This window comes from Pristiophorus japonicus, chromosome 2 (assembly GCF_044704955.1).
Source record: "Pristiophorus japonicus isolate sPriJap1 chromosome 2, sPriJap1.hap1, whole genome shotgun sequence".
Classification (NCBI taxonomy): domain Eukaryota; kingdom Metazoa; phylum Chordata; class Chondrichthyes; family Pristiophoridae; genus Pristiophorus; species Pristiophorus japonicus.
In genome coordinates, this window is record NC_091978.1 from 332,436,381 (window position 1) to 332,464,235 (window position 27,855).

Sequence of the window (27,855 nt, forward strand, 5' to 3'; positions counted from 1 at the left end):
CACCAAGTCCTGTCCTGTTCACCAATCACCTCTGTGCTCGCTGACCTACATTGGCCCCCGGTTAAACAACACCTCAATTTTAAAATTCTCGTTCTGGTTTTCAAGTCCCTCCATTGCCTCCCCATTTCTGTAATCTCTTTCAGCCCCACCACCTTCCGAGATATCTGTGCTCCTCTAATTCTGGCCTCTTGAGCATCCTTAATTTTAATCACTCAACTATTGGTAGCCATGTCATCAGCTGCCAAGGCCCTAAGCTCTGGAATTCCATCCCGAAATTCCATCTCTACGCCTCACTAACTTTTTTTCCTCCTTTAAGATGCTCCTTAAAAACTACCCCTTTGTCCGAGCTTTGAGTCATCTGCCCTAATATCTCATGTGGCTCAGTGTCAAGTTTTGTTTTATAACACTCCTGTAAAGCACCTTGGGACGTATTACTATGTTAAAGAAAAGTTGTTGTCATTGCAGCCCACGACTGGCTTAAAGCAGGACAAATAAATGTACATGGCATGGATAGCAACTTATGTTACTGCCATAGTTTTTAAAATAGCATTCAAAATAAATACTCCCATTACCCAATATCCTCCACATGAGTAGCAATCCTAGTGAGAAGTGAAACAAGGGTTAAACCCTAACTTTCTCATGCATATTAACCAATCGCCATTATTCAAATAATCATCACTCAAGTTTAAGCATTAGTGTGACTCTTCTGCTTCCATTTTAGATTCTAATTTTGCATCAAAGTAAACTAAAAATAGTCACGGTTTCCCCTGACCACCTGCAAGAGAAATTTGGCATTAGGGGTACCAGTTGGATAAGGGTTAAAGTGCTGCTTCTTGCACTGGCCCATAAGGAGGTAAAAGGCCCCTCTTCGGCCTTGTACCAAGGCTCCAGAAGTCATCAATTCAATAATATTCCGACAGGATACGATGCGAGAACCTAAACACACGTTGATAAGACCTTGCGAAGAGGCTCGAGGCGGACTCACGGGCACCAAGGAGAATCAACAAATTCTGACCTAATGAAGTCATTCTAGTCACATAAGAACATAAGAATTAGGAACAGGAGTAGGCCATCTAGCCTGCTCCGCCATTCAATAAGATCATGGCTGATCTGGTCGTGGACTCAGCTCCACTTACCCACCCTCTCCCCGTAACCCTTAATTCCCTTATTGCTTAAAAATCTATCTATCTTAGATAATAGGTGCAGGAGTAGGCCATTCGGCCCTTCGAGCCTGCACCACCATTCAATATAATCAATGGCTGATCACTTTGACTTGAAAACATTCAATGAGCCAGCCTCAACTGCTTCCTTGGGCAGAGAATTCCACAGATTCACAACCTTCTGGGAGAAGAAATTCTTTCTCAACTCGGTTTTAAATTGGCTCCTCCGTATTTTGAGGCTGTGCCCCCTAGTTCTAGTCTCCCCCACCAATGAAAACAACCTCTCTGCCTCTATTTTGTCTATCCCTTTCATGAGTTTAAATGTTTCTATAAGATCACCCCTCATCCTTCTGAACTCCAAGGAGTAAAGACCCAGTCTACTCAATTTATCATCATAAGTTAACCCCCTCATTTCTCGAATCAGCCTAGTGAATCGTCTCTGTACCCCTTCCAAAGCTAGTATATCCTTCCTTAAGTAAGGTGACCAAAACTGCACGCAGTACTCCAGGTGCGGCCTTATCAATACCTTATACAGTTGCAGCAACACCTCCCTGCTTTTGTACTCCATCCCTTTCGCAATGAAGGCCAACATTCCATTTGCCTTCCTGATTCACGGCCTAAAGTGGTCACGAGGGTCTTGGCCTGTCAATCCAAAGTAACACTGATAAGGTAGTTCAATTAGAAATCTAGGGAGGTCTTGTCCGGGAACAGAGGGGTTTTGAAATGTATAAAAGTTGTATGATTGTGCTGTTCGGAGAGTATCTCCACTCACAGCTGGCTGTGATAAGGGATGTTCCCGGACGTTCGTAATAAAGATCGTGATACTTTGCCATCCATCTCTGTCTGCTAACTTCGAGAATTGCTACGTGGGCAGGGGCGATCGTCGACCCTCTATATCGGTGGGCCCGCTCGTGGGAAAAGAAGCCTTCCCATTTTCCCCTTACACCACCCCCCAAAAAAAACTGCTTTAATACCATTAGAGATGGAAAGATTCTTTTGTATTTAAAATCACAGTTCTGGTGTCACGTTACTTCTGCAATGAAAGAACCAGCACCACTTCTGGTCTAATCCACTCATTCCTTTATGATGATGCTATTCTTAATTTCTTTACCCAGAGGCTAAAGGATTCTGCTCATTCCGCCTGGTAAGATTACAATATATGTTTTGCGTCATTTACTTTTTCTCAAGCTGGAATGCAGTCACCTTTAAAATAATGCAAGGCTTTTAGGCGCAGTTTACCTTAAATCTCCTCCACCCACGCTTTCATGTTATTTTCACATGAATGATTTTGTCTCCAGCATTATTCACAAATATGCTCCTGTAACTGATACCACTAACAAAATATGGGTGCTCAATCTAAGCTTTTCACTTTCCCAAATACATCTTGTAGAAAAATGCAGCCTGACTGGAGCATCGCACAGTTTTAGCAGCACACTTGTACGTGACTGCTTTGACTATATAGTTCAGAATTTTAAACTTATCTTTTTAATTGCTGCTCTCAAGTGACTGAATATGTTAAACTTCGAGTTTAAACCTTTCCACTTTAGCTAACTCGACTGTGACAGAAAGGGAGTTCAAAAAAGTCTCCATTTTTGTTTAGTATCCATTTAGGAGACGTGGCTCATCAATATAAAAATATTTTTCTGCCGATTTAAGTTTTCCTGGGAGGGACTGGAATCCACATTTCTTATGGATGGTTGGAAATTACCAATGTATGGGAAACATTTACAGAGACATTGCAGTTTTTAAATGCAAATTCATTTTGATTTCAAAGCTCATAGAATCATAGAAATTTACAGCATGGAAGGAGGCCATTTCGACCAATCATGTCCGCGCCGGCCAACAAAAGAGCTATCCAGCCTAATCCCACTTTCCAGCTCTTGGTCCGTAGCCCTGTAGGTTACGGCACTAAGTGCACATGCAAGTATTTTTTTTAAAATGTAATGAGGGTTTCCGCCTCTACCACCCTTTCAGGCAGTGAGTTCCAGACCAACCATCACCCTCTGGGTAAAGAAATTTCCCCTATCTCCTCTAAAGCTCCCACCAATTACTTTAAATCTATGCCACCCGGTTGTTGACCCCTCTGCCAAGGGAAACAAGACCTTCCTATCCACTCTATCCAGGTCCCTCATAATTTTATACACCTCAAATCAAGTCTCCCCTCAGCCTCCTCTGTTCCCAAGAAAATAGACCCAGCATCTCCAATCTTTCCTCATAGCCAAAATTCTCCAGTCCAGGCAACATTCTTGTAAATCTCCTCTGCACCCTTTCCAATGCAATCACATCTTTCTTGTAATGTGGTGACCAGAATTGCACACAGTATTCCAGCTGCGGCCTAACCAGTATTTTATACAGTTCAAGCATAACCCCCTTGCTCTTGTATTCCACGCCTCGATTAATAAAGGCAAGTATTCCATATGCCTTCTTAACCACCTTATCTACCTGGCCTGCTACCTTCAGGGATCTGTGGACCTGCACTCCAAGGTCCCTTTGTTCCTCTACACTTTTCAGTGTCATACCATTTAATGTGTGTTCCCTTGCCTTGTTAGACCTCCCCAGATCCATTACCTCACACTTATCTGGACTGAATTCCATTTGCCACTGTTCTGCCCACCTGACCAGTACATTGATATCTCCCCTGCAGTCCGCAGTTTCTTCTTCATTATCAACCACACAGCCTATTTTAGTGTTTTTGCAAACTTCTTAATCATATCCCCAACATTCAAGTCCAAGTCATTGATATATACCACAAAAAGCAAGGGACCCAGCACTGAGCCCTGCGGAACCCCACTGGATACAGTTTTCCAGTCACAAAAACACCCATCAACCATTACCTTTTGCTTCCTGTCTCTGGCCACTTTTGGATCCAACTTGCCACTTTGTCCTGGATCCCATGGGCTATTACTTTCATGACCAGTCTGCCATGTGGGATCTTATCAAAAGCCTTGCTAAAATCCATATACACTACATCATATACACTGCCCTCATCAACCCTCCTGATTACCTTCTCGAAAAATTCAATCAAGTTATCAGACACAACCTTAACAAATCAATGCTGACTGTCCTTGATTAATGGATGTCTTTCCAAATGAAAATTTATCCTGTCCCTCAGGAATTTTTCTGAATAATTTTCCCATCACCAAGGTTAGGTTGACTGGCCTGTAATTATTTGGTCTATCCCTTTTTAAACAAAGGTACAACATTAGCAGTCCTCCAGTCCGCTGGCACCACACCTGTAGCCAGAGAGGGCTGGAAAATGATGGTCAGATCCTCTACTATTTCCTCTTTTGCTTCTCTTAGCAGCCTGGGATACATTTCATCCGGGCCTGGGGATTTATCCACTTTCAAATCTGTTAAGCCCCTTAATATTTCCTCTCACTATGTTTATCTCATCTAATATTTCACACACCTCCTCCCTCATTGTTAAGTCTGCATCGCCCCTTTCGTTTGTGAAAACAGACACAAAATATTCATTAAGAGTCATATCCACGTCTTCTGCCTCCACACACAGATTTCCTTTATGGTCTCTAATAGGCCCCACTCTTTCTCTATGTTATCCTCATTGCTCTTAAATATATTTATAAAACATCTTTGGGTTTTCCCTGAATTTACTTACAATCTTTCACGTTCTCCCTTTGCTTTCCTGATATCCTGAAATCAACTAACACAAACTGCTCAACAATCAATTTAAGGTAAAAATTTGATACCGCATACAAATAGATTTGTCTCGAGCTTAAATTGGGTGGCTCAGACTAGGTGCCATTTTGGCGACAAGATGTGGATTGATAGACGCTTGCGAGAACTGACCTGGAGTGATAGCTTTTCATAGCAGGGAATAAGCCACAATTCTCTGGGAGGGGTTGACGGGTAGCTTTCAGGCCAGACATAGGGATTACAGAGAATTACACAAAAATTACGACACGGAAACAGGCCACGCGGCCCAAACAGCCCATTTTGATGTTTATCCTCCACATCAGCAGTAATCCTAATGCCATGTGCCTGCCCTGTTCCCATATCTCTATATTCCCCTTACCTTCCACCATCTATTTAACCTATTCTTAAATGTTGACATGGTCACTCCTCCAATCAATAACTCCAGTAGTGTATTTTACAGCTCACAACCCAGTATTTAAAAATGTTTCTCCTGCTCTCGGTACTAAATCTCTTAATTTAATTTTATATCTATGTCCCCCTCATGCTGGACCCCTCAACTACTGGAAGCAGTCTGTTTCTATCTACTATGACCCATCCAGTTATCATTTGAAACATGTATCAAATCACCCCATAATCTTCTCTGTTCTAGCAAAAAAGCCCAATTTTTTTTTCCAAGTCTTGCTTTAATTTGTAATTATTCCTACCAGGCAACATCCTAGTGAATCTACATTGTACTCTCTCTGTAACCTCAATAGCCGACTGCAACTGTGGTTTTAAGTTTAATATAGATAACTTCAGTGCCCACACAGAGAATGCTGCAATGTCAGAGGTGACATCTTTTGGATGCGACATCAAGCCCCATTTGACTTCTTGAGTGAACTCAAAACACTCCCTAGAACTATTTGAAGAACAGGGGAATTCTCTCGGTGTCCTGGCCAATATTTATTCCCCAACCAATGTCACTAAAAAAAAAAGTGTGAGTATCTGGTCATTTATCTCATTGCTATGTGTAAGCCCTTGCTGTGCACTATGCTCTGGGCTACTGGGGAGAAGAAGATTACAGGCATCAGTGATTTAATAAATGGCACGGAATTGAGTGCATCAGATTTCTGGAACTTTGGGAAAAATTCTAGGAAAAGTAGAAGCTGTACAAAAAGGATGGAGCTCATCTGAATCAAAATTCCCTTGTGGAAAGAATTAATTGAATAATCAACATCTTGAAGGATACAACTTAACTGGACCAGCCATATTAATCCCATATAATTAACAAGAAGAGGGTAGAAGTGGCTCATCGATTGACCCCCTCAAAGCCTCTCCATCATTACAAGGCTCAAGTCAGAAACATAATGGAATATGCATGACTCATCTAGAATAATGCAGCCACTACACTCAAGACACTCAACAACAGTCTGCTCGTTTGTTTCCCCCCCCCCCCCCCAATACTGGACTCAACATCCAGCACACTGTGGTTGCAATATGTATCTAAAGGATGCAATGAAGCAATTCAAAAGATTACTTCGATAGCAGCTCTCCGCCTCATGATCGCTGCAAGAGGTACAAGAGCACGAACAACATGACATCATCATCACCTCCAAGTTAACTAGAAACAAAAATCCGACACTGTGAAAACACTTTTCGAAGAGATAGGGAAAGGAAAAAGGGAATGAATATGGTATTATTACTTATAAAAGGAAAGGATTTCAGCATTAGAAAAGGAAAGAAAAGATATTGCAAATAATAATATATGGATAAAGTCTCTGCGGGCTGAGCTCAGGAATAAAAAGGGGCATGCAAAAAGCCTGGGTGTCCTTTACATATTGCCAAATTGAAAAAAATTGAAGAAATCTGGTAACAGTTCAGAAAGGTTTGTAGAAATAATAAGGCAGTAATAATGGGAGACTTTAACTATTCGAAGATAAATTGAGAGAACACATCAGAGTAGGAGGGGATTTAAATGGAGGAGGGATTAATAGAATATATTCAATACTATTTTTGAGTTACCACATTAGTCCTACAAGGATGGCTGCAAGACTGAACTTGGTTCTGGATAATGAACTACATGAAAGGAGGAGAAAAATTAGGCATGAACGGTAATATAATTAGTTTTAAAGTTAGAAATTCAAAAACAAAGTTGACTAATCAGAATACAGCAAACTATAGATGAATGAAAGAGGATAAACTGAAGGGAATTGTTAACTAGTAAAGTAGTGGAACAACTGTAGGAAATACTTTAGTGCGAGATTAACACAGCAGTCTAGCAACATGACAATGACGAACAAGCTGTGTCACATGATAAAAGTTAAAGTGAGCACACAAGAGTCATTAGAAATATAATAATCTGCAAATGGAAACAAAGAGAGAGATGAGGAGAGCCAAGAGGGCGTACAAGAAAAAAATTGCAATCAGTATAAAGGAGTATAATCAGATTCGGAGAAAGATCAACAAGAAGTGCGTGCAGCCACTTTAAAATGAGCAGGCAACATTATTATGGTAGCGCAGTAAATGGCAGAGTTGCTAGTGGGAAGAGTGGAGGAAGTCTTCAAAAGTTGTAAATGCAAAAGTAAAATGCATCAATAAGGATTATAGTTAAGAGATTGAAGGTGCTAAATATTGCTAAGTGTCCAGGGTCAGTTAGTTTTCACCCCAGAATATTTATGGGTGGGGGGGTGGAGATTAGTAAGGAAGCGGAGGGACTGAGCATAATTTTACAAAATGAGAGATAGGAGCTGTGTTAAAGGACAGTAGTGGCAAATGTTACACCTCTGTTCAAAAGAAAAGGGATAAGTAATTCTAGTAAATCTACATTACTCTCCCTCCAACGCCAATATATCCTGCTCTCAGTACTCCAGGTGTGGTCTAACCAGGGCTTTGAATAAATGCAACATTATAGTCCAGTCCTCTAGATATATAGGTCAGCATTCCATTTGTCTTTTTGATTATTTTCTGTACCTGTCCATGACATTTTAATGATCTATATACATGGACCCCATGTATATACAAGTCTCTTTGGACATGCAGTTTCTAGCTTTTCACCATTTAGAAAGCACTCTGATCTATCCTTTTAAAATCCAAAGTGGATAACCTCACACTTGCCTATATTGAATTTCATTTGCCACAGTTTTGCCCATTCACTTAACCCTAATAATATCTTTGTAATGTTATGCTTCCCTCAACACTGCTTATAATGCCATCTATCTTCGTCATCAGCAAACTTGGATAGGTGGCTCTCCAGTCATCCAAGTTGTTTATAGTTGAGGCCCCGACACAGATCCCTGTGAGATGCCACTAGTCACATCCTGCTAATTAATTAGAGTAGCTACCCATTATCCCTACTCTGTCTCCTTCCACTCAGCCAATCTGCTAACCAAGTCAATGATTTGCACTCAATTCCATGAGCTTCAACGTTTGCAAATAATCTCTTATGAGGGACTTTACCAAATGCCTTCTGGAAGTCCATATAAATAACATCCATAGAAATTCCCCTGTCCACTACTTTAGTCACCTCCTCAAAAATATTGAATCAGGTTCACCAGGCATAATGTAGCCTTTACAAATCCAGGCTGGCTCTCTCTGATCAGCTGAAAATGTTTTAAGGTGTTCAGTCACTCCATTCTTAATTACAGACTCTAGTAATTTCCTGACAATAGATGTTAGGTTAACTGTTCTATAATTCCATGGTTATCCTCTTTCAAGTAGCAGAATGACGTGTAATTTTCCAATCTAAAAAGGAACAATTCCTGAAATCGAGAAAACTTTGAAGGTATGAGGCGTGAATTGGCTAGGATAGATTGGTGAATGATACTGAAGGGGTTGACTGTGGATGGGCAATGGCAGACATTTAGAGACCGCATGGATGAACTACAACAATTGTACATTCCTGTCTGTCGTAAAAATAAAAAAGGGAATGTGGCTCAACCGTGGCTATCAAGGGAAATCAGGGATAGCATTAAAGCCAAGGAAGTGGCATACAAATTGGCCAGAAATAGCAGCGAACCCAGGGACTGGGAGAAATTTAGAACTCAGCAGAGGAGGATAAAGGGTTTGATTAGGGCAGGGAAAATGGAGTACGAGAAGAAGCTTGCAGGGAACATTAAGACGGATTGCAAAAGTTTCTATAGATATGTAAAGAGAAAAAGGTTAGTAAAGACAAACGTAGGTCCCCTGCAGTCAGAATCAGGGGAAGTCATAACGGGGAACAAAGAAATGGCGGACCAATTGAACAAGTACTTTGGTTCGGTATTCACTGAGGAGGACACAAACAACCTTCCGGATATAAAAGGGGTCGGAGGAACTGAGGGAAATCCTTATTAGTCGGGAAATTGTGTTGGGGAAATTGATGGGATTGAAGGCCGATAAATCCCCAGGGCCTGATGGACTGCATCCCAGAGTACTTAAGGAGGTGGCCTTGGAAATAGTGGATGCATTGACAGTCATTTTCCAACATTCCATTGACTCTGGATTAGTTCCTATCGAGTGGAGGGTAGCCAATGTAACCCCACTTTTTAAAAAAAAAGGAGGGAGAGAGAAAACAGGGAATTATAGACCAGTCAGCCTGACATCGGTAGTGGGTAAAATGATGGAATCAATTATTAAGGATGTCATAGCAGTGCATTTGGAAAGAGGTAATATGATAGGTCCAAGTCAGCATGAATTTGTGAAAGGGAAATCATGCTTGACAAATCTTCTGGAATATTTTGAGGATGTTTCCAGTAGAGTGGACAAGGGAGAACCAGTTGATGTGGTATATTTGGACTTTCAGAAGGCTTTCGACAAGGTCCCACACAAGAGATTAATGTGCAAAGTTAAAGCACATGGGATTGGGGGTAGTGTGCTGACATGGATTGAGAACTGGTTGTCAGACAGGAAGCAAAGAGTAGGAGTAAATGGGTACTTTTCAGAATGGCAGGCAGTGACTAGTGGGGTACCGCAAGGTTCTGTGCTGGGGCCCCAGCTGTTTACATTGTACATTAATGATTTAGACGAGGGGATTAAATGTAGTATCTCCAAATTTGCGGATGACACTAAGTTGGGTGGCAGTGTGAGCTGCAAGGAGGATGCTATGAGGCTGCAGAGCGACTTGGATAGGTTAGGTGAGTGGGCAAATGCATGGCAGATGAAGTATAATGTGGATAAATGTGAGGTTATCCACTTTGGTGGTAAAAACAGAGAGACAGACTATTATCTGAATGGTGACAGATTAGGAAAAGGGGAGGTGCAAAGAGACCTGGGTGTCATGGTACATCAGTCATTGAAGGTTGGCATGCAGGTACAGCAGGCGGTTAAGAAAGCAAATGGCATGTTGGCCTTCATAACGAGGGGATTTGAGTACAGGGGCAGGGAGGTGTTGCTACAATTGTACAGGGCCTTGGTGAGGCCACACCTGGAGTATTGTGTACAGTTTTGGTCTCCTAACCTGAGGAAGGACATTCTTGCTATTGAGGGAGTGCAGCGAAGGTTCACCAGACTGATTCCCGGGATGGCGGGACTGACCTATCAAGAAAGACTGGATCAACTGGGCTTGTATTCACTGGAGTTCAGACGAATGAGAGGGGACCTCATAGAAACGTTTAAAATTCTGACGGGGTTAGACAGGTTAGATGCAGGAAGAATGTTCCCAATGTTGGGGAAGTCCAGAACCAGGGGACACGGTCTAAGGATAAGGGGGAAGCCATTTAGGACCGAGATGAGGAGGAATTTCTTCACCCAGAGAGTGGTGAACCTGTGGAATTCTCTACCACAGAAAGTTGTTGAGGCCAATTCACTAAATATATTCAAAAAGGAGTTAGATGAAGTCCTTACTACTAGGGGAATCAAGGGGTATGGTGAGAAAGCAGGAATGGGGTGCTGAAGTTGCATGTTCAGCCATGAACTCATTGAATGGCAGTGCAGGCTAGAAGGGCCGAATGGCCTACTCCTGCACCTATTTTCTATGTTTCTATCATAGTTAGGGCATCTGCAATATTCTCACCTATTTCCTTTAAAATGCTGGGATGAAAACCATCTGCTCCTGGGGATTTGTCACTCGAGTGCCATCATTTTCTTCATTACTGTTAATTTGCTTATGTTCATTTGGTGAGTCTCCATCCCCGATTCAATATTAGTTTCCCTGGGATGTCTCACATGCTTTCCTCTTCTGTAAATACTGATGCAAAGTAATTTTTTGAACACATCTGTCATTTCCTTATTTTCATTTATAATATCACAAATGTCAGATTTAAGGGAGCCACATTGCTCTTAACCATCTTCTTTTTCCTAATAATTATAAAAGTTGTGTGTTAATTTTGATGTTCCTTTTCATATTCCCCTTTTGTACTCTTAAATCTGTTTTGTGATCCCTCCCATTCACCAGGATCTGTGTATTTTTTGCAAGATTGTAAGCTTTTTTTCCTTTTCGTTTTATCTTGTCCCTTACCTCTTTAGTCGTCCATGGCAGTTTACTTTGGCAAGTAGAGCTCTTGCCCCTTCGGGGTATAACTGCTCCTGTATCATGTGAAATTCTTCTTTGAACAATTCCCACTGATCTTGTGTTGTTTTACCCATTAGCAAACAAGTCACTTTTCAGCTTACAATATTAATATCGGTCCATGACGTATAGTTTAATTTCTACTCTGTTCATTAGTTTATATAACCACTGTCTACTTGTTAACAGGTTTCACCATCCTCATGTTAATAACTTTGTTCCAAAATCACATTTATGTTCAGCTGTAAGGAGTTACTGAAAGTTATCTGCTCTACCCCAAAATCGATGTTAGAGCAGGAGGTACAATTTTTATCAGCCAGCCCCAGACATGTAGTATGATTTATCCCCCCACTCCAAGCCTCAACAATGGAAGTTTAAAAAGGGAGCACCAAGAGATGGTCATGTGCTCATTTTCTTTTCTTAAATTTCTGCGCTAGAACTGTGAAGTTATTGAGAAACAATTCCAGAGCAAGGAAATTTCACTTGGCCATGAAACCCATTCCATCAAAATCTGTAGTAAATATTAGAGGGAGAACTGGAAGGTTTGGTTAAGCAGCGATCATACTGGCATCATGTAACTTGTAAAAAGTTTTGCAAATAAATCAGTGTTTACAACTGGAACACGAGAGAATCCATAAATAAAAACTGAAAATGCTGGAAATGATTGGATTATTCCATCTTGGACTTGCCCAGCTACCATCACTACCTGTAGAACCCCTACTTCTAAAGCAACACTTTGGGGCCAATTTTCATCAAAGCCTCCGCCTGCCCAAGTGCCGCCGAAAGTGCCGCCGAAGTACTGGACGGTACTTTGGGCGGGATATTCATCGCCGAGGTCCCTCGAAGGTCGGCGGGCGGCAAATGGACGATGTATACCACCAATCTGGGTGGCAGCGGGCGGGAGTTCTCATTCTCAGCGGCAGAAGCGCTCGCTGCCCAAGTGCCGCCAAGGATGGAGTCAGGCCCACGGAGGGTCTTAGACCTGAAAAAAAAAAAATCAGTAAAAAATGTAAAAAAACTATCGGAAGACCTTCAGGTAAGTTGTTGTGGAATTTTTTTTTTTAAATGTTCATTAACCTTTTTTTTCAGGTTCTTCATACTTACCGTTGGGTCAGACCAGCCTCCAACCAGCAGCCCACCCCCGTTCTGCCGCCAAGTCCTACCCGCAGGAATCCGGGGGGTCAGCGGGCAGTTCCCGGCGGCTCTCCTCTCCCGCCCGCTCCAGTCCACCTCGAAAGTGGCATTGGGCAGATCTGCAAGAGGAATGTCAGCGGCAGTGAGTTGATGAATTTCGGCCTCTAGGTTTCTTCTATTTATTAACATCTCTATTCCTCAAATTTTCCCCCTTCCCATGGGCTCACCTTCCATTAAAACTTACATGATCTCCTGTACTGACATTCTCTGCAACATCATGATCATAGGTGGTCCCTCGAACGAGGATGACTTGCTTCCACGTGTTCACAGATGTTTCAATGAAGGACCCAATGTTCCAGTCCTGAACTCCACTTGAGGGAGTGGAAGGTGTCTGTGCGTGAATTGTTTTAACGTGTGGTGACCATTGCACATCAGCCACCACACAGGCTTGACAGAGTGGCAAGTTTATCCAGTGGCAAGGGTTAACCAGGACGACTGGAGAAATGTTCTGCTGCACGGACCTAGCGCGCTCACATATCGCAGTATGGGCGCAACACAAGCATGAATCGCATTGCTGTACACATCATAATCTGTATCTCTAGTTCACCCACCCACATAGCAATGGTAGCACTGTAACTGAACTCCCTATTCACAATACTGCACCTAATGTTGTACCAGCAAACTCAATTTAACAGATCATGAAATCCAAGAAAGCAGGAACTAAGTATTATACGGTATCTTTCCACATTTAAGGTGCTTTAGTTGAATATCTCTGTAACCTCCGCCAACCATCCAAGATATCTGCACTACTCCAATTCTGGCCTTTTGTGCATTCCTGATTTTAGTCGCTCCAACATTGGCAGCCGTGCCTTCAACTGCCAAGGACGCAAACTCTGGAATTACCTCCCTAAGCATCTCCACTGCTATTTCCTCCTGCAAGACCCGATAAGAGATTAAGGGGTTATGGGGAATGGGCAGGGAAGTGGAATCAGCCATGATCATACTAAATGGCAGAGCAAGCACGAGGGGCCGTATAACCTATTCCTGCTCCTACTTCTTATGTTCTTATAAGATATTCCTTAATACCTACCGCTTTAAATAAGCTTTTGATCATCTGTCCATATATCGCCCCATGTGGCTCAAAGTCAAATTTTATGTGATAACATTCCTATGAAGCACATGATGGACTAATGAACAAGGTCAGAGGATGCGGAGTCAGGAACATGTAGCAGAATGGATAGCCAGCTGGCTTCAAGACAGAAAAGAGTGTCGGAGTTAAGGGTAGCTATTCAGAGTGGCAGAAGGTGGAAAGTGGGGTCCCACAAGGATTAGTGCTGGGACCACTGTTGTTTATAATTTATATTAATGATTTGGACTTTGGAATCAAAAACACAATTTTTAAATTTTAAGATGACATCATAGAAACATAGAAACATAGAAAATAGGTGCAGGAGTAGGCCATTCAGCCCTTCTAGCCTGCACCGCCATTCAATGAGTTCATGGCTGAACATGAAACTTCAGTACCCCCTTCCTGCTTTCTCGCCATATCCCTTGATTCCCCGAGTAGTAAGGACTTCATCTAACTCCCTTTTGAATATATTGAGTGAATTGGCCTCAACTACTTTCTGTGGTAGAGAATTCCACAGGTTCACCACTCTCTGGGTGAAGAAGTTTCTCCTCATCTCGGTCCTAAATGGCTTACCCCTTATCCTTAGACTGTGACCCCTGGTTCTGGACTTCCCCAACATTGGGAACATTCTTCCTGCATCTAACCTGTCTAAACCCATCAGAATTTTAAACGTTTCTATGAGGTCCCCTCTCATTCTTCTGAACTCCAGTGAATACAAGCCCAGTTGATCCAGTCTTTCTTGATAGGTCAATCCCACCATCCCGGGAATCAGTCTGGTGAATCTTCGCTGCACTCACTCAATAGCAAGAATGTCCTTCCTCAAGTTAGGAGACCAAAACTGTACACAATACTCCAGGTGTGGCCTCACCAAGGCCCTGTATAACTGTAGCAACACCTCCCTACCCCTGTACTCAAATCCCCTCGCTATGAAGGCCAACATGCCATTTGCTTTCTTAACCGCCTGCTGTACCTGCATGCCAACCTTCAATGACTGATGTACCATGACACCCACGTCCCGTTGCACCTCCCCTTTTCCTAATCTGTCACCATTCAGATAATAGTCTGTCTCTGTTTTTACCACCAAAGTGGATAACCTCACATTTATCCACATTATACTTCATCTGCCATGCATTTGCCCACTCACCTAACCTATCCAAGTCACTCTGCAGCCTCATAGCATCCTCCTTGCAGCTCACACTGCCACCCAACTTAGTGTCATCCGCAAATTTGGAGATACTACATTTAATCCCCTCGTCTAAATCATTAATGTACAATGTAAACAGCTGGGGCCTTAGCACAGAACCTTGCGGTACCCCACTAGTCACTGCCTGCCATTCTGAAAAGTACCCATTTACTCCTACTCTTTGCTTCCTGTCTGACAACCAGTTCTCAATCCACGTCAGCACACTACCCCCAATCCCATGTGCTTTAACTTTGCACATTAATCTCTTGCGTGGGACCTTGTCGAAAGCCTTCTGAAAGTCCAAATATACCACATCAACTGGTTCTCCTTTGTCCACTTTACTGGAAACATCCTCAAAAAATTCCAGAAGATTTGCCAAGCATGATTTCCCTTTCACAAATCCATGCTGACTTAGACCTATCATGTCACCATTTTCCAAATGCACTGCTATGACATCCTTAATAATTGATTCCATCATTTTACCCACTACTGAGGTCAGGCTGACCGGTCTATAATTCCGTTTTCTCTCTCCCTCCTTTTTTAAAAAGCAGGGTTACATTGGCTACCCTCCACTCAATAGGAACTGATCCAGAGTCAATGGAATGTTGGAAAATGACTGTCAATGCATCCTCTATTTCCAAGGCCACCTCCTTAAGTACTCTGGGATGCAGTCCATCAGGCCCTGGGGATTTATCGGCCTTCAATCCCATCAATTTCCCCAACACAATTTCCCGACTAAAGATTTCCCTCAGTTTCTCCTCCTTACTAGACCCTCTGGCCCCTTTTATATCCGGAAGGTTGTTTGTGTCCTCCTTAGTGAATACCGAACCAAAGTACTTGTTCAATTGGTCTGCCATTTCTTTGTTCCCCGTTATGACTTCCCCTGATTCTGACTGCAGCGGACCTACGTTTGTCTTTACTAACCTTTTTCTCTTTACATACCTATAGAAACTTTTGCAATCCGCCTTAATGTTCCCTGCAAGCTTCTTCTCGTACTCCATTTTCCCTGCCCTAATCAAACCCTTTGTCCTCCTCTGCTGAGTTCTAAATTTCTCCCAGTCCCCAGGTTCGCTGCTATTTCTGGCCAATTTGTATGCCACTTCCTTGGCTTTAATACTATCCCTGATTTCCCAAGATAGCCACGGTTGAGCCACCTTCCCTTTTTTATTTTTACGTCAGACAGGAATGTACAATTGTTGTAGTTCATCCATGCAGTCTCTAAATGTCTGCCATTGCCCATCCACAGTCAACCCCTTAAGTATCATTCGCCAATCTATCCTAGCCAATTCACGCCTCATACCTTCAAAGTTAACCTTCTTTAAGTTCTGGACCATGGTCTCTGAATTAACTGTTTCATTCTCCATCCTAATGCAGAATTCTACCATATTATGGTCACTCTTCCCCAAGGGGCCTCGCACAATGAGATTGCTAATTAATCCTCTCTCATTACACAACACCCAGTCTAAGATGGCCTCCCCCCTAGTTGGTTCCTCGACATATTGGTCTAGAAAACCATCCCTTATGCACTCCAGGAAATCCTCCTCCACCGTATTGCTTCCAGTTTGGCTAGCCCAATCTATGTGCATATTAAAGTCACCCATTATAACTGCTGCACCTTTATTGCATGCACCCCTAATTTCCTGTTTGATGCCCTCCCCAACATCACTACTACTGTTTGGAGGTCTGTACACAACTCCCACTAACGTTTTTTGCCTTTTGGTGTTCTGCAGCTCTACCCATATAGATTCCACATCATCCAAGCTAATGTCTTTCCTAACTATTGCATTAATCTCCTCTTTAACCAGAAATGCTACCCCACCTCCTTTTCCTTTTATTCTATCCTTCCTGAATGTTGAATACCCCTGGATGTTGAGTTCCCAGCCCTGATCATCCTGGAGCCACGTCTCCGTAATCCCAATCACATCATATTTGTTAACATCTATTTGCACAGTTAATTCATCCACCTTATTGCGGATACTCCTTGCATTAAGACACAAAGCCTTCAGGCTTGTTTTTTTAACACCCTTTGTCCTTTTAGAATTTTGCTGTACAGTTGTCCTTTTTGTTCTTTGCCTTGGGTTTCTCTGCCCTCCACTTTTCCTCATCTCCTTTCTGTCTTTTGCTTTTGCCTCCTTTTTGTCTCCCTCCATTGGTTCCCATCTCCCTGCCATATTAGTTTAACTCCTCCCCAACAGCACTAGCAAACACTCCCCCTAGGAAATTGGAGAGGGGGGGGGGGTGGGGGCAGCAGGGTGAATGAGTCAATACTGAGGGATGACTGCAACAAATTACAAGACAACATTAATAAAACGTGCAGAATGGGCATATAATAGGCAAATAAATTTCAACACAGATAAATGTGAGGTATTACATTTTGGTAAGAAAAATAAGGTGGTCACGTATTACTTGGAAAAGAAGAATCTAGAAGAGCAAAGGGATCTGAGTACAAATACACAATCATTAAAAAAAGCAATGCAGGTTAATAAAGCTATAAAAAAAAGCAAACCAAGCACTTGGGTTTATTTCTAGAGGGATAGAATTGAGAGGTAGAGAAGTTATGCTAAACTTGAATCTAACTTTGGTTAGACCACACATGGAGTACGGAGTACAATTCTGGTCAGAAAACAGATATAGAGGCACTGGAGAGACTGCAAAGATGATTTACAAGGATGATACCAAAAATGCAAGGGTATACCGGTCAGAAAAGGATGAACAGGTTGGATCTCCTTTCTCTTGAAAAGAGAAGGCTGAGGGGTGAGCCAAGAGAGGTATTTAAAATTATGAAAGCTTTTGATAGAGTAGCTAGAGTGTTTCCACTTGTGGGGAAGAGCAAAACTAGATGCCATTAATAAGATAGTCACCAAGAAATCAAACAGGGAATTCAGAAGAAACTTCTTTACGCAGAGAGTGGTGAGAATGTGAAATGCACGATCACAGGGAGTAGTGAATAGTATAGATACATTTAAGGGGAGGCTGGACAAGCATACGAGGGAGAAGGGAGAGGGTTATGCTGATAGATTTAGATGAGGAAGATGGGAGGAGGCCAAATAGCCTGTTTCTGTGTTGTTATATCTTATGTAATCCTACATATGTTTCACTGCATTAAAGGCACTATATAAATGCAAGGCATTATTGCTACATTATATTTCAGAATTTCCTCAGGCTGATTCGTATTTTGTTTTTGCCCCTGAACTTCAACAAATTAACAGAAAGGAAGTAAGTTACAACATGGAGCTCCTTCCCCACCCCCCACAGAATTAAAAAAGGACTGAATGGAGATGGCCAAGTGAGGGTAAAATAGTTACTGTGTGTTTAGAGAAAACATCATATTGGGAGGGGAAAGAAAACGAAAATATCACCGGCTAAAATCTGAAAGCTTACGACCTTAATCGAACGACCGTAGTTGATTCTTTCATGTGCAGACCCAGGCGCGGCCAGTGAGAGGGAAGGGAATGAAGGGGTGGGAAATCTCCCCACTGCCAGAATTACCTCACCATGCCCTCTCCACCTGGCTGCACCGCTGTACAAACAGGCACTTTGCACATTCGCTTTCAATCAAAAATGATTGTCAAAGGGAGCTTCAGTTTCAAAACTGCACTCTTAGCCGGGTGTACAATCAATTATCGCAGAACCCTGCCACCAAAACGAACACGGGTCACTGCTATTACGGAGCCGGGAAGTGCACGACTTTAAAAAAGTGACCGACTTCTCGAAATTACTTTTAAGCTGTGCCTGAACACAAGAGTGGAGTGTGTGTAAAGTGTTTTCACTTTGGAGCGCCTCCCCGACAAGTTGGACACGGCTGCCCGCGAGCGCTCTCCCTGCTGTCAGCAGGGCTTTCCAGCAAACACGATGTTCCATTTACATGAAGGGAGAGAGACGCGCACTTGACGTTGTTAAACGAAATTTCCGCCTTGTGAATTTGAAGCAAAGCCACACACACACACACAGGCGAGACCGAGAGCCGAAGCCAGTCTGAAAAAGACCAAAAAAAATGATTTACCTGTGTGAATAGAGCGAACTGCATAAGCGACAGCCGGCTGAGAGTTAGAGCCAAGATGCAGAATAGAGGGTTCATCCGCCCGCTGTGCTCCCTCTTCACGCCAGTGGCCGCAGGGCGGTGATCATGGTCCTGGCGATCCGCGAACTTGTGCAGCCGGCAAACTCCCGCTTATCTCCGCAACGCCCTCGCTCTCCCTCTCCCTCTCTCACTGTAATAATAAATCTTCCGGGCTGAGGGAAAGTTACACACGCAATGTGAAACTTAGAGAGCTGACATCAGACTGTGACTCTGCCGCGGGAAGCGAGCAGCTAACAAGCAGAGCTCACAGGGACACCCTCTGCAGTCAAATATCTGTTACTCTGCCCTTATCACACTTACGAAAGAGAAAGTTCAAAATGAAAAGAGTTGACTGCAGCCCGTAATATCGCGAAGAGATACCGCGCAGATCTACGTCTGCCCGTTTGCACCAGCTCCTGGCATCGTTCATCGGATAACCAACCCTCCTGTGAAGCGCCTTGGGACGTTTTACTACATTAAAGGCGCTATATAAATAGCTTATTTCCAGCATTTTTTTTAAATTTCAGATTCCAGAATTTGCTTTTATATAAATAGCTTGTTTGGTGGCTGGTGACCCTGCCTCGGCCGGTTGTTTCCTGGTTCTTTTTTTCCCGGTTTACTGACCTACAGAATCTCATTTGTCAGGGACCCATTGCCAGCTTTGTGATTGTGTGACTTTTTTTTAAACAGCAACCGGGAGATATTAAAGATGAACAGTTTATAAACAGGAACAGAGCCAGGGAAAATGGGTGGGAATCTGCTGCTATTGTGTGATCTATCTGGCTGCAACTAGCTCTGAAATCGTACAACTCCTTAATTTAAAACTTTAATAGTTAGATAGGTGGAACTTCAAAAGAAGAAACAGAAAGAGACAGTAGAAGGTGGATTTTTTTCATCCTTACGCCCAACAATACTGTGAAAAAGTGATTCCCTTTGAGGACTGGTGAGTGGGGACATGGTGGGCAGAATGTCTCCAGGTTCACAGAAAATGCTGGAAATACTCAGCAGGTCTGTGATCCACCACAGACCCAATCCATGTCCGGACCGGGGTCAAACAGGGCTGCATCATCGCACCAACACTCTTTTCGATCTTCCTTGCTGCAACGCTTCATCTCACTCTTAGCAAGCTCCCCGCTGGAATAGAGCTAAATTATAGAGCAAATGGGAATCTGTTCAACCTCCGCAGCCTCCAGGCCAGATCCAAGGTCGCCCCATCCTCTGTCATTGAACTTCAGTGGCTCGGAGGCCGAACGCCAAGCCATCGTCAACACCTTCACCAAGGCATACAAAAGCATGGGCCGTATGCTAAACATCCATGAGACAAAGATCCTCTACCAAGCTGACCCCGCCACACAGCATTGCCCCCCTATTATCAAAATCCACGACGAGGCCTTGAACAACGTGAACCATTTTCCATACATAGAAACTTTGGCCCCAAGTTTCCACACGCGGCAAAACAGGCGCCCCGCCGAGCTGGGCGCCCGTTTTTCGCGTCGAAAACGGCGCCTGAAAAAAAAAAGCGGTATTCTCGAGCGCCTTGCAGCTCGATGTCTGCTTGGCATGGCGCATAGGGGGCGGAGCCTACCACTCGCGCCGATTTTGTAAGTAGGAGGGGGCGGGTACAATTTAAATGAGTTTTTTTGGTGCCGGCAACCCTGCGTGTGCGCGTTGGAGCGTTTGCGCACGCGCAGTGTGAAGTAAACATTGCCACTCGGCCATTTTAAAAAGTGCTGCAGAAAAAGTGAAAATTTGTTTATTGAATCCTTGCAAAGGCTTGCATTTTAATTTTCTTGATATTTCTGTGTGTGAGGGAGTGCATTCTGTAATTAAAGATAGACTGTGATAAACGGGACACATGCACTTGTTTGAGACTATTCAAATTCTTTGTAGCTGTTCAATTTTTAAAATTTTTTAATAAAACCACATTGCCCTTCCATGATCAGCACTGAGGCTTCCTGCAGCTTTCTCCCCCTGCCGTCAGTCGGTCCCGATGGCAAACGGCTGCCTCAAGTAATGAGGCTTCCTGCAGCCTTCCCCTCCCTCCCCCTGCCGTCGGTCGGTCCCGACGGCAAACCGCTGCCTGAAAGGCCTGCCTGAAGCACTTTCACACAGGTAGGAACATGGTTTATTTAATCTTTTCTTTGCTTATAAATTTTTATTCAGGTTGGATTTATTTGTATAATATTTGTATAAGTATAACTAAGGATTTATTGTAGAATTTAATGACTTCGCTTCTCCCCCTCCCCCCCCCACCTCGTTCCCGACACCTAATTTGTAACCTGCGCCTGATTTCTTAATGTGCAGACAAGGTTTTTTCAAGCCGACAAAAATCTTCACTTGCTCCATTCTAAGTTAGTTTGGTGTACGTTTTCACTGTGGAAACTTTCAAATCAGGCGTCAGTGGCCGGACACGCCCCCTTTTGAAAATAAAATTCTGTTCAAAAGTGAAACTGTTCTACCTGACTAGAACTGCAGAAAACTTAAATGTGGAGAATTCCGATTTCTAAGATACTCCGCTCTCCACCAGTTGCTCCTAAAAATCAGGAGCAAATCATGTGGAAACTTGGGGCCATAGAAACATAGAAAATAGGTGCAGGAGTAGCCATTTGGCCCTTCGAGCCTGCACCACCATTCAATAAGATCATGGCTGATCATTCCCTCAGTACCCCTTTCCTGCTTTCTCTCCATACCCCTTGATCCCTTTAGCCGTAAGGGCCATATCTAACTCCCTCTTGAATATATCCAATGAACTGGCATCAATAACTCCGTGCGGCAGGGAATTCCACAGGTTAACAACTCTCTGAGTGAAGAAGTTTCTCCTCAGCTCAGTCCTAAATGGCCAACCCTTTATCCTAAGACTATATCCCCTGGTTCTGGACTTCCCCAACATCGGGAACATTCTTCCTGCATCTAACCTGTCCAGTCCCGTCAGAATCTTATACGTTTCTATGAGACCCCCTCTCATCCTTCTAAACTCCAGTGAATAAAGGCCCAGTTGATCCAGTCTCTCCTCATATGACAGTCCAGGCATCCCTGGAATCAGTCTGGTGAACCTTCGCTGCACTCCCTCAATAGCAAGAACGTCCTTCCTCAGATTAGGAGACCAAAACTGAACACAATATTCCAGGTGAGGCCTCACTAAGACCCTGTACAACTGCAGTAAGACCTCCCTGATCCTATACTCAAATCCCCTAGCTATGAAGGCCAACATACCATTTGCCTTCTTTACCGTCTGCTGTACCTGCATGCCAACTTTCAATGACTGGTGAACCATGACACCCAGGTCTCGTTGCACCTCCCCTTTTCCTAATCTGCCACCATTCAGATAATATTCTGCCTTCGTGTTTTTGCCCCCAAAATGGATAACCTCACATTTATCCACATTATACTGCATCTGCCATGCATTTGCCCACTCACCTAACCTGTCCAAGTCACTCTGCAGCCTCTTAGCGTCCTCCTCACAGCTCACACCGCCACCCAGTTTAGTGTCGTCTGCAAACTTGGAGATATTACACTCAATTCCTTCATCTAAATCGTTAATGTATATTGTAAAGAGCTGGGGTCCCAGCTCTGAGCCCTGCAGCACTCCACTAATCACTGCCTGCCATTCTGACAAGGACCCGTTTATTCCAACTCTCTGCTTCCTGTCTGCCAACCAGTTCTCTATCCACATCAGTACATTACCCCCAATACCATGCTCTTTGATTTTGCATACAAATCTCTTGTGCGGGACCTTGTCAAAAGGCTTTTGAAAGTCCAAATACACCACATCCACTGGTTCTTCCTTGTCCACTCTGCTAGTTACATCCTCAAAAAATTCTAAAGCATGATTTTCCTTTCATAAATCCATGCTGACTTGGACCGATCCTGTCACTGCTTTCCAAATGCGCTGCTATTTCATCCTTAATGATTGATTCCAACATTATCTCCACTACTGATGTCTATAATTACCCGTTTTCTCTCTCCCTCCTTTTTTAAAAAGTGGTGTTACATTAGCTACCCTCCAGTCCATAGGAACTGATCCAGAGTCGATAGACTGTTGGAAAATGATCACCAATGCATCCACTATTTCTCGGGCCACTTCCTTAAGTACTCTGGGATGCAGACTATCAGGTCCCGACGATTTATCGGCCTTCAATCCCATCAACTTCCTTAACACAATTTCCCGCCTAATAAGGATATCCTTCAGTTCCTCCTTCTCACTAGACCCACTGTCCCCTCGTACATTCGGAAGGTTATTTGTGTCTTCCTTCATGAAGACAGAACCGAAGTATTTGTTCAATTGGTCTGCCATTTCTTTGTTCCCCATTATAAATTCACCTGAATCCAATTGCAAGGGACATACGTTTCTCTTCATTAATCTTTTTCTCTTCACATATTTATAGAAGCTTTTGCAGTCAGTTTTTATGTTCCCTGCAAACTTCCTCTCGTATTCTATTTTCCCCCTCTTAATTAAATCCTTAGTCCTCCTCTGTTGAATTCTAAATTTCTCCCGGTCCTCAGGTTTGTTGCTTTTTCTAGCCAATTTATACGCCTCTTCATTGGTTTTAACACTATCCTTAATTTTCCTTGTTAGCCACGGTTGAGCCACCTTCCTCATTTTATTTTTACTCCAGACAGGAATGTACAATTGCTGAAGTTCATCCAAGTGATCTTTAAATATTTGCCATTGCTTTTCCACCGTCAACCCTTTATGTATCCTGTGCCAGTCTATTCTAGCCAATTCACCCCTCATACCGTCGAAGTTACCTTTCCTTAAGTTCAGGACCCTAGTTTCCGAAGTAACTGTGTCACTCTCCATCTTAATAAGGAATTCTACCATATTATGGTCACTCTTCCCCAAGGGGCCTCACACAACAAGATTGCTAATTAGTCTCTTCTCATTACACATCACCCAGTCTAGGATGGCCAGCTCTCTTGTTGGTTCCTCGACATATTGGTCTAGAAAACCATGCCTAATACACTCCAGAAAATCCTCCTCCACCGCATTGCTACCAGTTTGGTTAGCCCAATCAATATGTAGATTAAAGTTGCCCATAATGACTACTGTACCATTATTGCACACATTCCTAATTTCTTGTTTGATGCTGTCCCCAACTTCACTACTACTGTTTGGTGGTCTGTACACAACTCCCACTAGCGTTTTCTGCCCTTTGGTATTCCGCAGCTCCACCCATACCGATTCCACATTGTCCAGGCTAATGCCCCTCCTTACTATTGCATTAATTTCCTCTTTAACCAGCAACGCCACCCCGCCTCCTTTTCCTCTCTGCCTAACCTTCCTAAATGTTGAATACCCCTGGATGTTGAGTTCCCAGCCTTGGTCATCCTGGAGTGTGGAAATATACTCTTAAAGTTACATACGCTGTTTTTTGTACCCTTTTGCACTAAAACAAAATGGAGTCCCGGTCCTGCCAGAAGCTTCTGCAGCAAACAGTCTGTTTCCATAAACATGCTAACCTTGACTGAAACTGCTGATAGCTGATTAATAGCCACCAGACAACATTAAGACTGTCCTGCTGAGATAAGTACCACCCATTGTGCTCCCCTGTATTATCAATAGCCTGTCGCTGTGCCAGACCTTAGAAGGGCTGGATAAAGGTTGTAAAGATACAGCACCAATTCACCCCCTAAGAGATCATCAAATTACCAGCCATTATCTCTTGTACAGAACTCATCCAAGAAGCCAATTATCCAATCAGCCACTATGGATATCATGGGCCCAAATAGATGGCCAGGAAACTGGACAATCCTAAAACAATGCAAAACCAGTGATAGCACATTATCACACCCTAATCGAGTTACTGCTGGCTAGCCCACCAAAAATACTGACAAAGGAGACATTTGAAAAAAATGTAAAGACAAGGATGTGGTAATCATTAACTGATTGGAGAACTCTTTATCTGTTTTTGCTGACTGCAAAGGCAGAACCAATACACAGGATGGAACCATAACTTCTTTGTTCCACTGTGTAAATAAATTGTGAAACTGTACCATATTGGGAGTCTCCACTTAGCCTTTGACTGAGTGAGACTCTTCCTTGCTGCAAGTAAAACTTATTAAAGGAACATCTACCGGAGCTGATTGTGTTAGACTCTTATATTGAGAGTCGAGATTTCGACAGGAGCCATGTCTCCGTGATGCCAATTACATCATATCCGTTAACTGCTGTCTGCGCAGTTAATTCGTCCATCTTATTCCGAATACTCATCGCATTGAGGCACAGAGCCTTCAGACTTGTCTTTTTAACACACTTTGTCCATTTTTGTTTTTTGCCTTGGGTTTCTCTGCCCTGCACTTTTACTATTCTTCTTTCTATCTTTTGCATCTGCCTCCATTTTATTTCCCTCTGTCTCCCTGCATAAGTTCCCATCCCCCTGCCATGTTAGTTTAACTCCTCCCCAACAGCACTAGCAAACACACCCCCTCGGACATACCTCGGGAGCCTACTGTCTGCAAGAGCAGACATTGACGATGAGGTCCAACACCGCCTTCAGTGTGCCAGCGCAGCCTTCGGTCACCTGAGGAAGAGAGCGTCTGAAGACCAGGACCTCAAATCTAGCGCCAAGCTTATGGTCTACAGGGCAGTAGTGATACCCGCCCTCCTATATGGCTCAGAGGCACGGACTATATACAGCAGACACCTCAAAATGCTGGAGAAGTACCACCAGCGCTGCCTCCGCAAGTTCTTGCAAATCCACTGACAGGATAGATGCACCAATGTCAGTGTTCTCGCTCAGGCCAACATCCCCAGCATCGAAGCATTGACCATACCCAATCAGCTCCGTTGGGCGGGCCACAACCCGACACGAGACTCCCAAGATTCTATGCGGAGCTTCGACAAGGCAAGTGAGCCCAGGTGGGCAGAGGAAGCGCTTCAAAGCCTCCTTGATAAAGTGCAACATCCCCACCAACACCTGGGAATCCCTGGCCCACGACCGCCCAAAGTGGAGGAATGCGGAGCACTTCGAGTCCCATCGCCGAGAGCAAGCAGAAACCAAGCGAAGACAGCGGAAGGAGCGTGCATCAACCCAGGCTCCCCACCCACCCTTTCCTTCAACCACTGTCTGCCCCACCTGTGACAGAGACTGTAGGTCCCGCATTGAACTCTTCAATCACCTAAGAACTCACTTTTAGAGTGGAAGCAAGTCATCCTCGACTACAAGGGACTGCCTATAACGATGGTGAGTGGGGACATGGTAGGCAGAATGTCTCCAGCTGCACAGAAAATGCTGGAAATACTCAGCAGGTCAGGCAGCATCTGTGGAGAGGAACAGATGCTGCCTGACCTGCTGAGTATTTCCAGCATTTTCTGTTTTTACTTCAGATTCCTGCATCCGCAGTATTTTGCTTTTTTCTCCAGGTTCAGATGACTGCGCTGAGTATGTGTGAAACAGACTCTGAACTCTAACCTGCCCGAAGATGCTGGAGTTAGCATGAGACGCGCACTCTCCAATTACAGTCCCGCTACACCTGAGACAGGTGACAACCTTTGGCAGCTTTCTGTTGCGATATCTAATAAATCGATAGCTCTTTTTACACTCCTCTCAGAATTACACAGATTTTATAATATGTACAGCAAATAGCAAAGCATGTACAGGAAAATCAACAAAATCAACGATTTCAAAATTCTCATCCTCGTTTTCAAATCCCTTCATGGCCTCGCCCCTCCCTATCTCTATAAACTCCTTGTGGTGGCTGGTGTGCACCGGCCACCACACGTTAAAAAAATTCACGCACTACATCTTCCACCCTTGAGGATGTAGTTCGGGTCCTTCATTGAAACACCTGTGAATTCATCTTTTTTTGGCGTGGAAGCAAGTCATCCTTGTTTCAAGGGCCTATGGTGATGAATCTCCTCCAGCCCCACAACCCCCCGAGATGTCTGCGCTCCTCTAATTATGCCCTCTTGACCATCCCTGAATATAATCACTCAACCACTGGTGGCCATGCCTTCTGTTGCCTAGGCCCTAAGCTCGGGGATTCCCTGCCTAAACTTCTCGCTACCTCTCTTTCCTCCTTCAAGACGCTCCTTAAAACCTACCTCTCTGACCAAGCTTTTGGCCATCTGCCCTAATTTCTCCTTGTGTGGCTCAGTGTCAATTTTTTTTGCCTCATAATACTCCTGTGAAGTGCCTTGGGACATTTCACCACGTTAAAGGCACTATATAAATACAAGTTGTTGTTGTAAGAGAAAAGGACACGTACAATCGATTAAAAAAAATCAGAAGTCAGGCTCAAGTGTTGAATTAAAAAAAGAATGCCAGTTTATTCAGTGCATAATTAGTAAGAAACATATAGCATGACTCAGAGCAGGATACAGAAAGTAAATCATACCCATGTCTCTGACTCACAAGCTAATTGTTCCCATATGAAATGTCAGCAATGCCAGAAGCCTGTTAAATTCAATTTATGTTATATACTTAAGTAATACAAATAAAAAGGCTAAAACTGCAATACGGGGGAGCCAATTTAAAACCGAGTTGAGAAGGAATTTCTTCTCCCAGAGGGTTGTGAATCTTTGGAATTCTCTGCCCAAGGAAGCAGTTGAGGCTAGCTCATTGAATGTATTCAAATCACAGATAGATAGATTTTTAACCAATAAGGGAATTAAGGGTTACGGGGAGCGGGCGGGTAAGTGGAGCTGAGTCCACAGCCAGATCAGCCATGATCTTGTTGAATGGCGGAGAGGCTCGAGGAGTAGATGGCCTACTCCTGTTCCTAATTCTTATGTTCTTATGTTCTTATGTTCTTATGTAACAAGAATGTGAAACTATTTACAACAGTTATACAGTTATACAGTTATATTCTTACAGTTGTGCCTGAGGATTAACTTTGAATGAGACTGAGCAGGAGGAGGCAGACACTGCAGGAGAGGGGCACCCTATTCCCTCCTACACCTCACCCTTCCACATGCATAAACCCTTGTGCCAAGGTTTCTGTATCCAATCTGTCAGTTGGGTTCAAGGAACTGGGTTCCTGATGTTGCTATGAGGGGCCATGGGGAGCAAGTGGACTGTGACTACTGGCAACTGCCTTCTCTGGAAGGGAAGCTGTTGGCAGCAATACTGGAGG

At 43.5% G+C, this 27,855-nt stretch overlaps 1 protein-coding gene across 1 annotated transcript in view; it reads right to left on the reverse strand.

Annotated features, from left to right (window-relative positions):
• LOC139234709 (interleukin-15-like) overlaps positions 1-19,071 on the reverse strand; it is a 79,069-nt gene extending 59,998 nt beyond the window's left edge. Inside the window, exon 1 of the mRNA XM_070865388.1 lies at positions 18,724-19,071. Coding sequence (XP_070721489.1) covers positions 18,724-18,798 — 75 coding nt within the window. The 5' untranslated portion in view covers positions 18,799-19,071. The remainder of the gene's footprint in view (positions 1-18,723) is intronic.
• Positions 19,072-27,855: the final 8,784 nt, after the last annotated feature.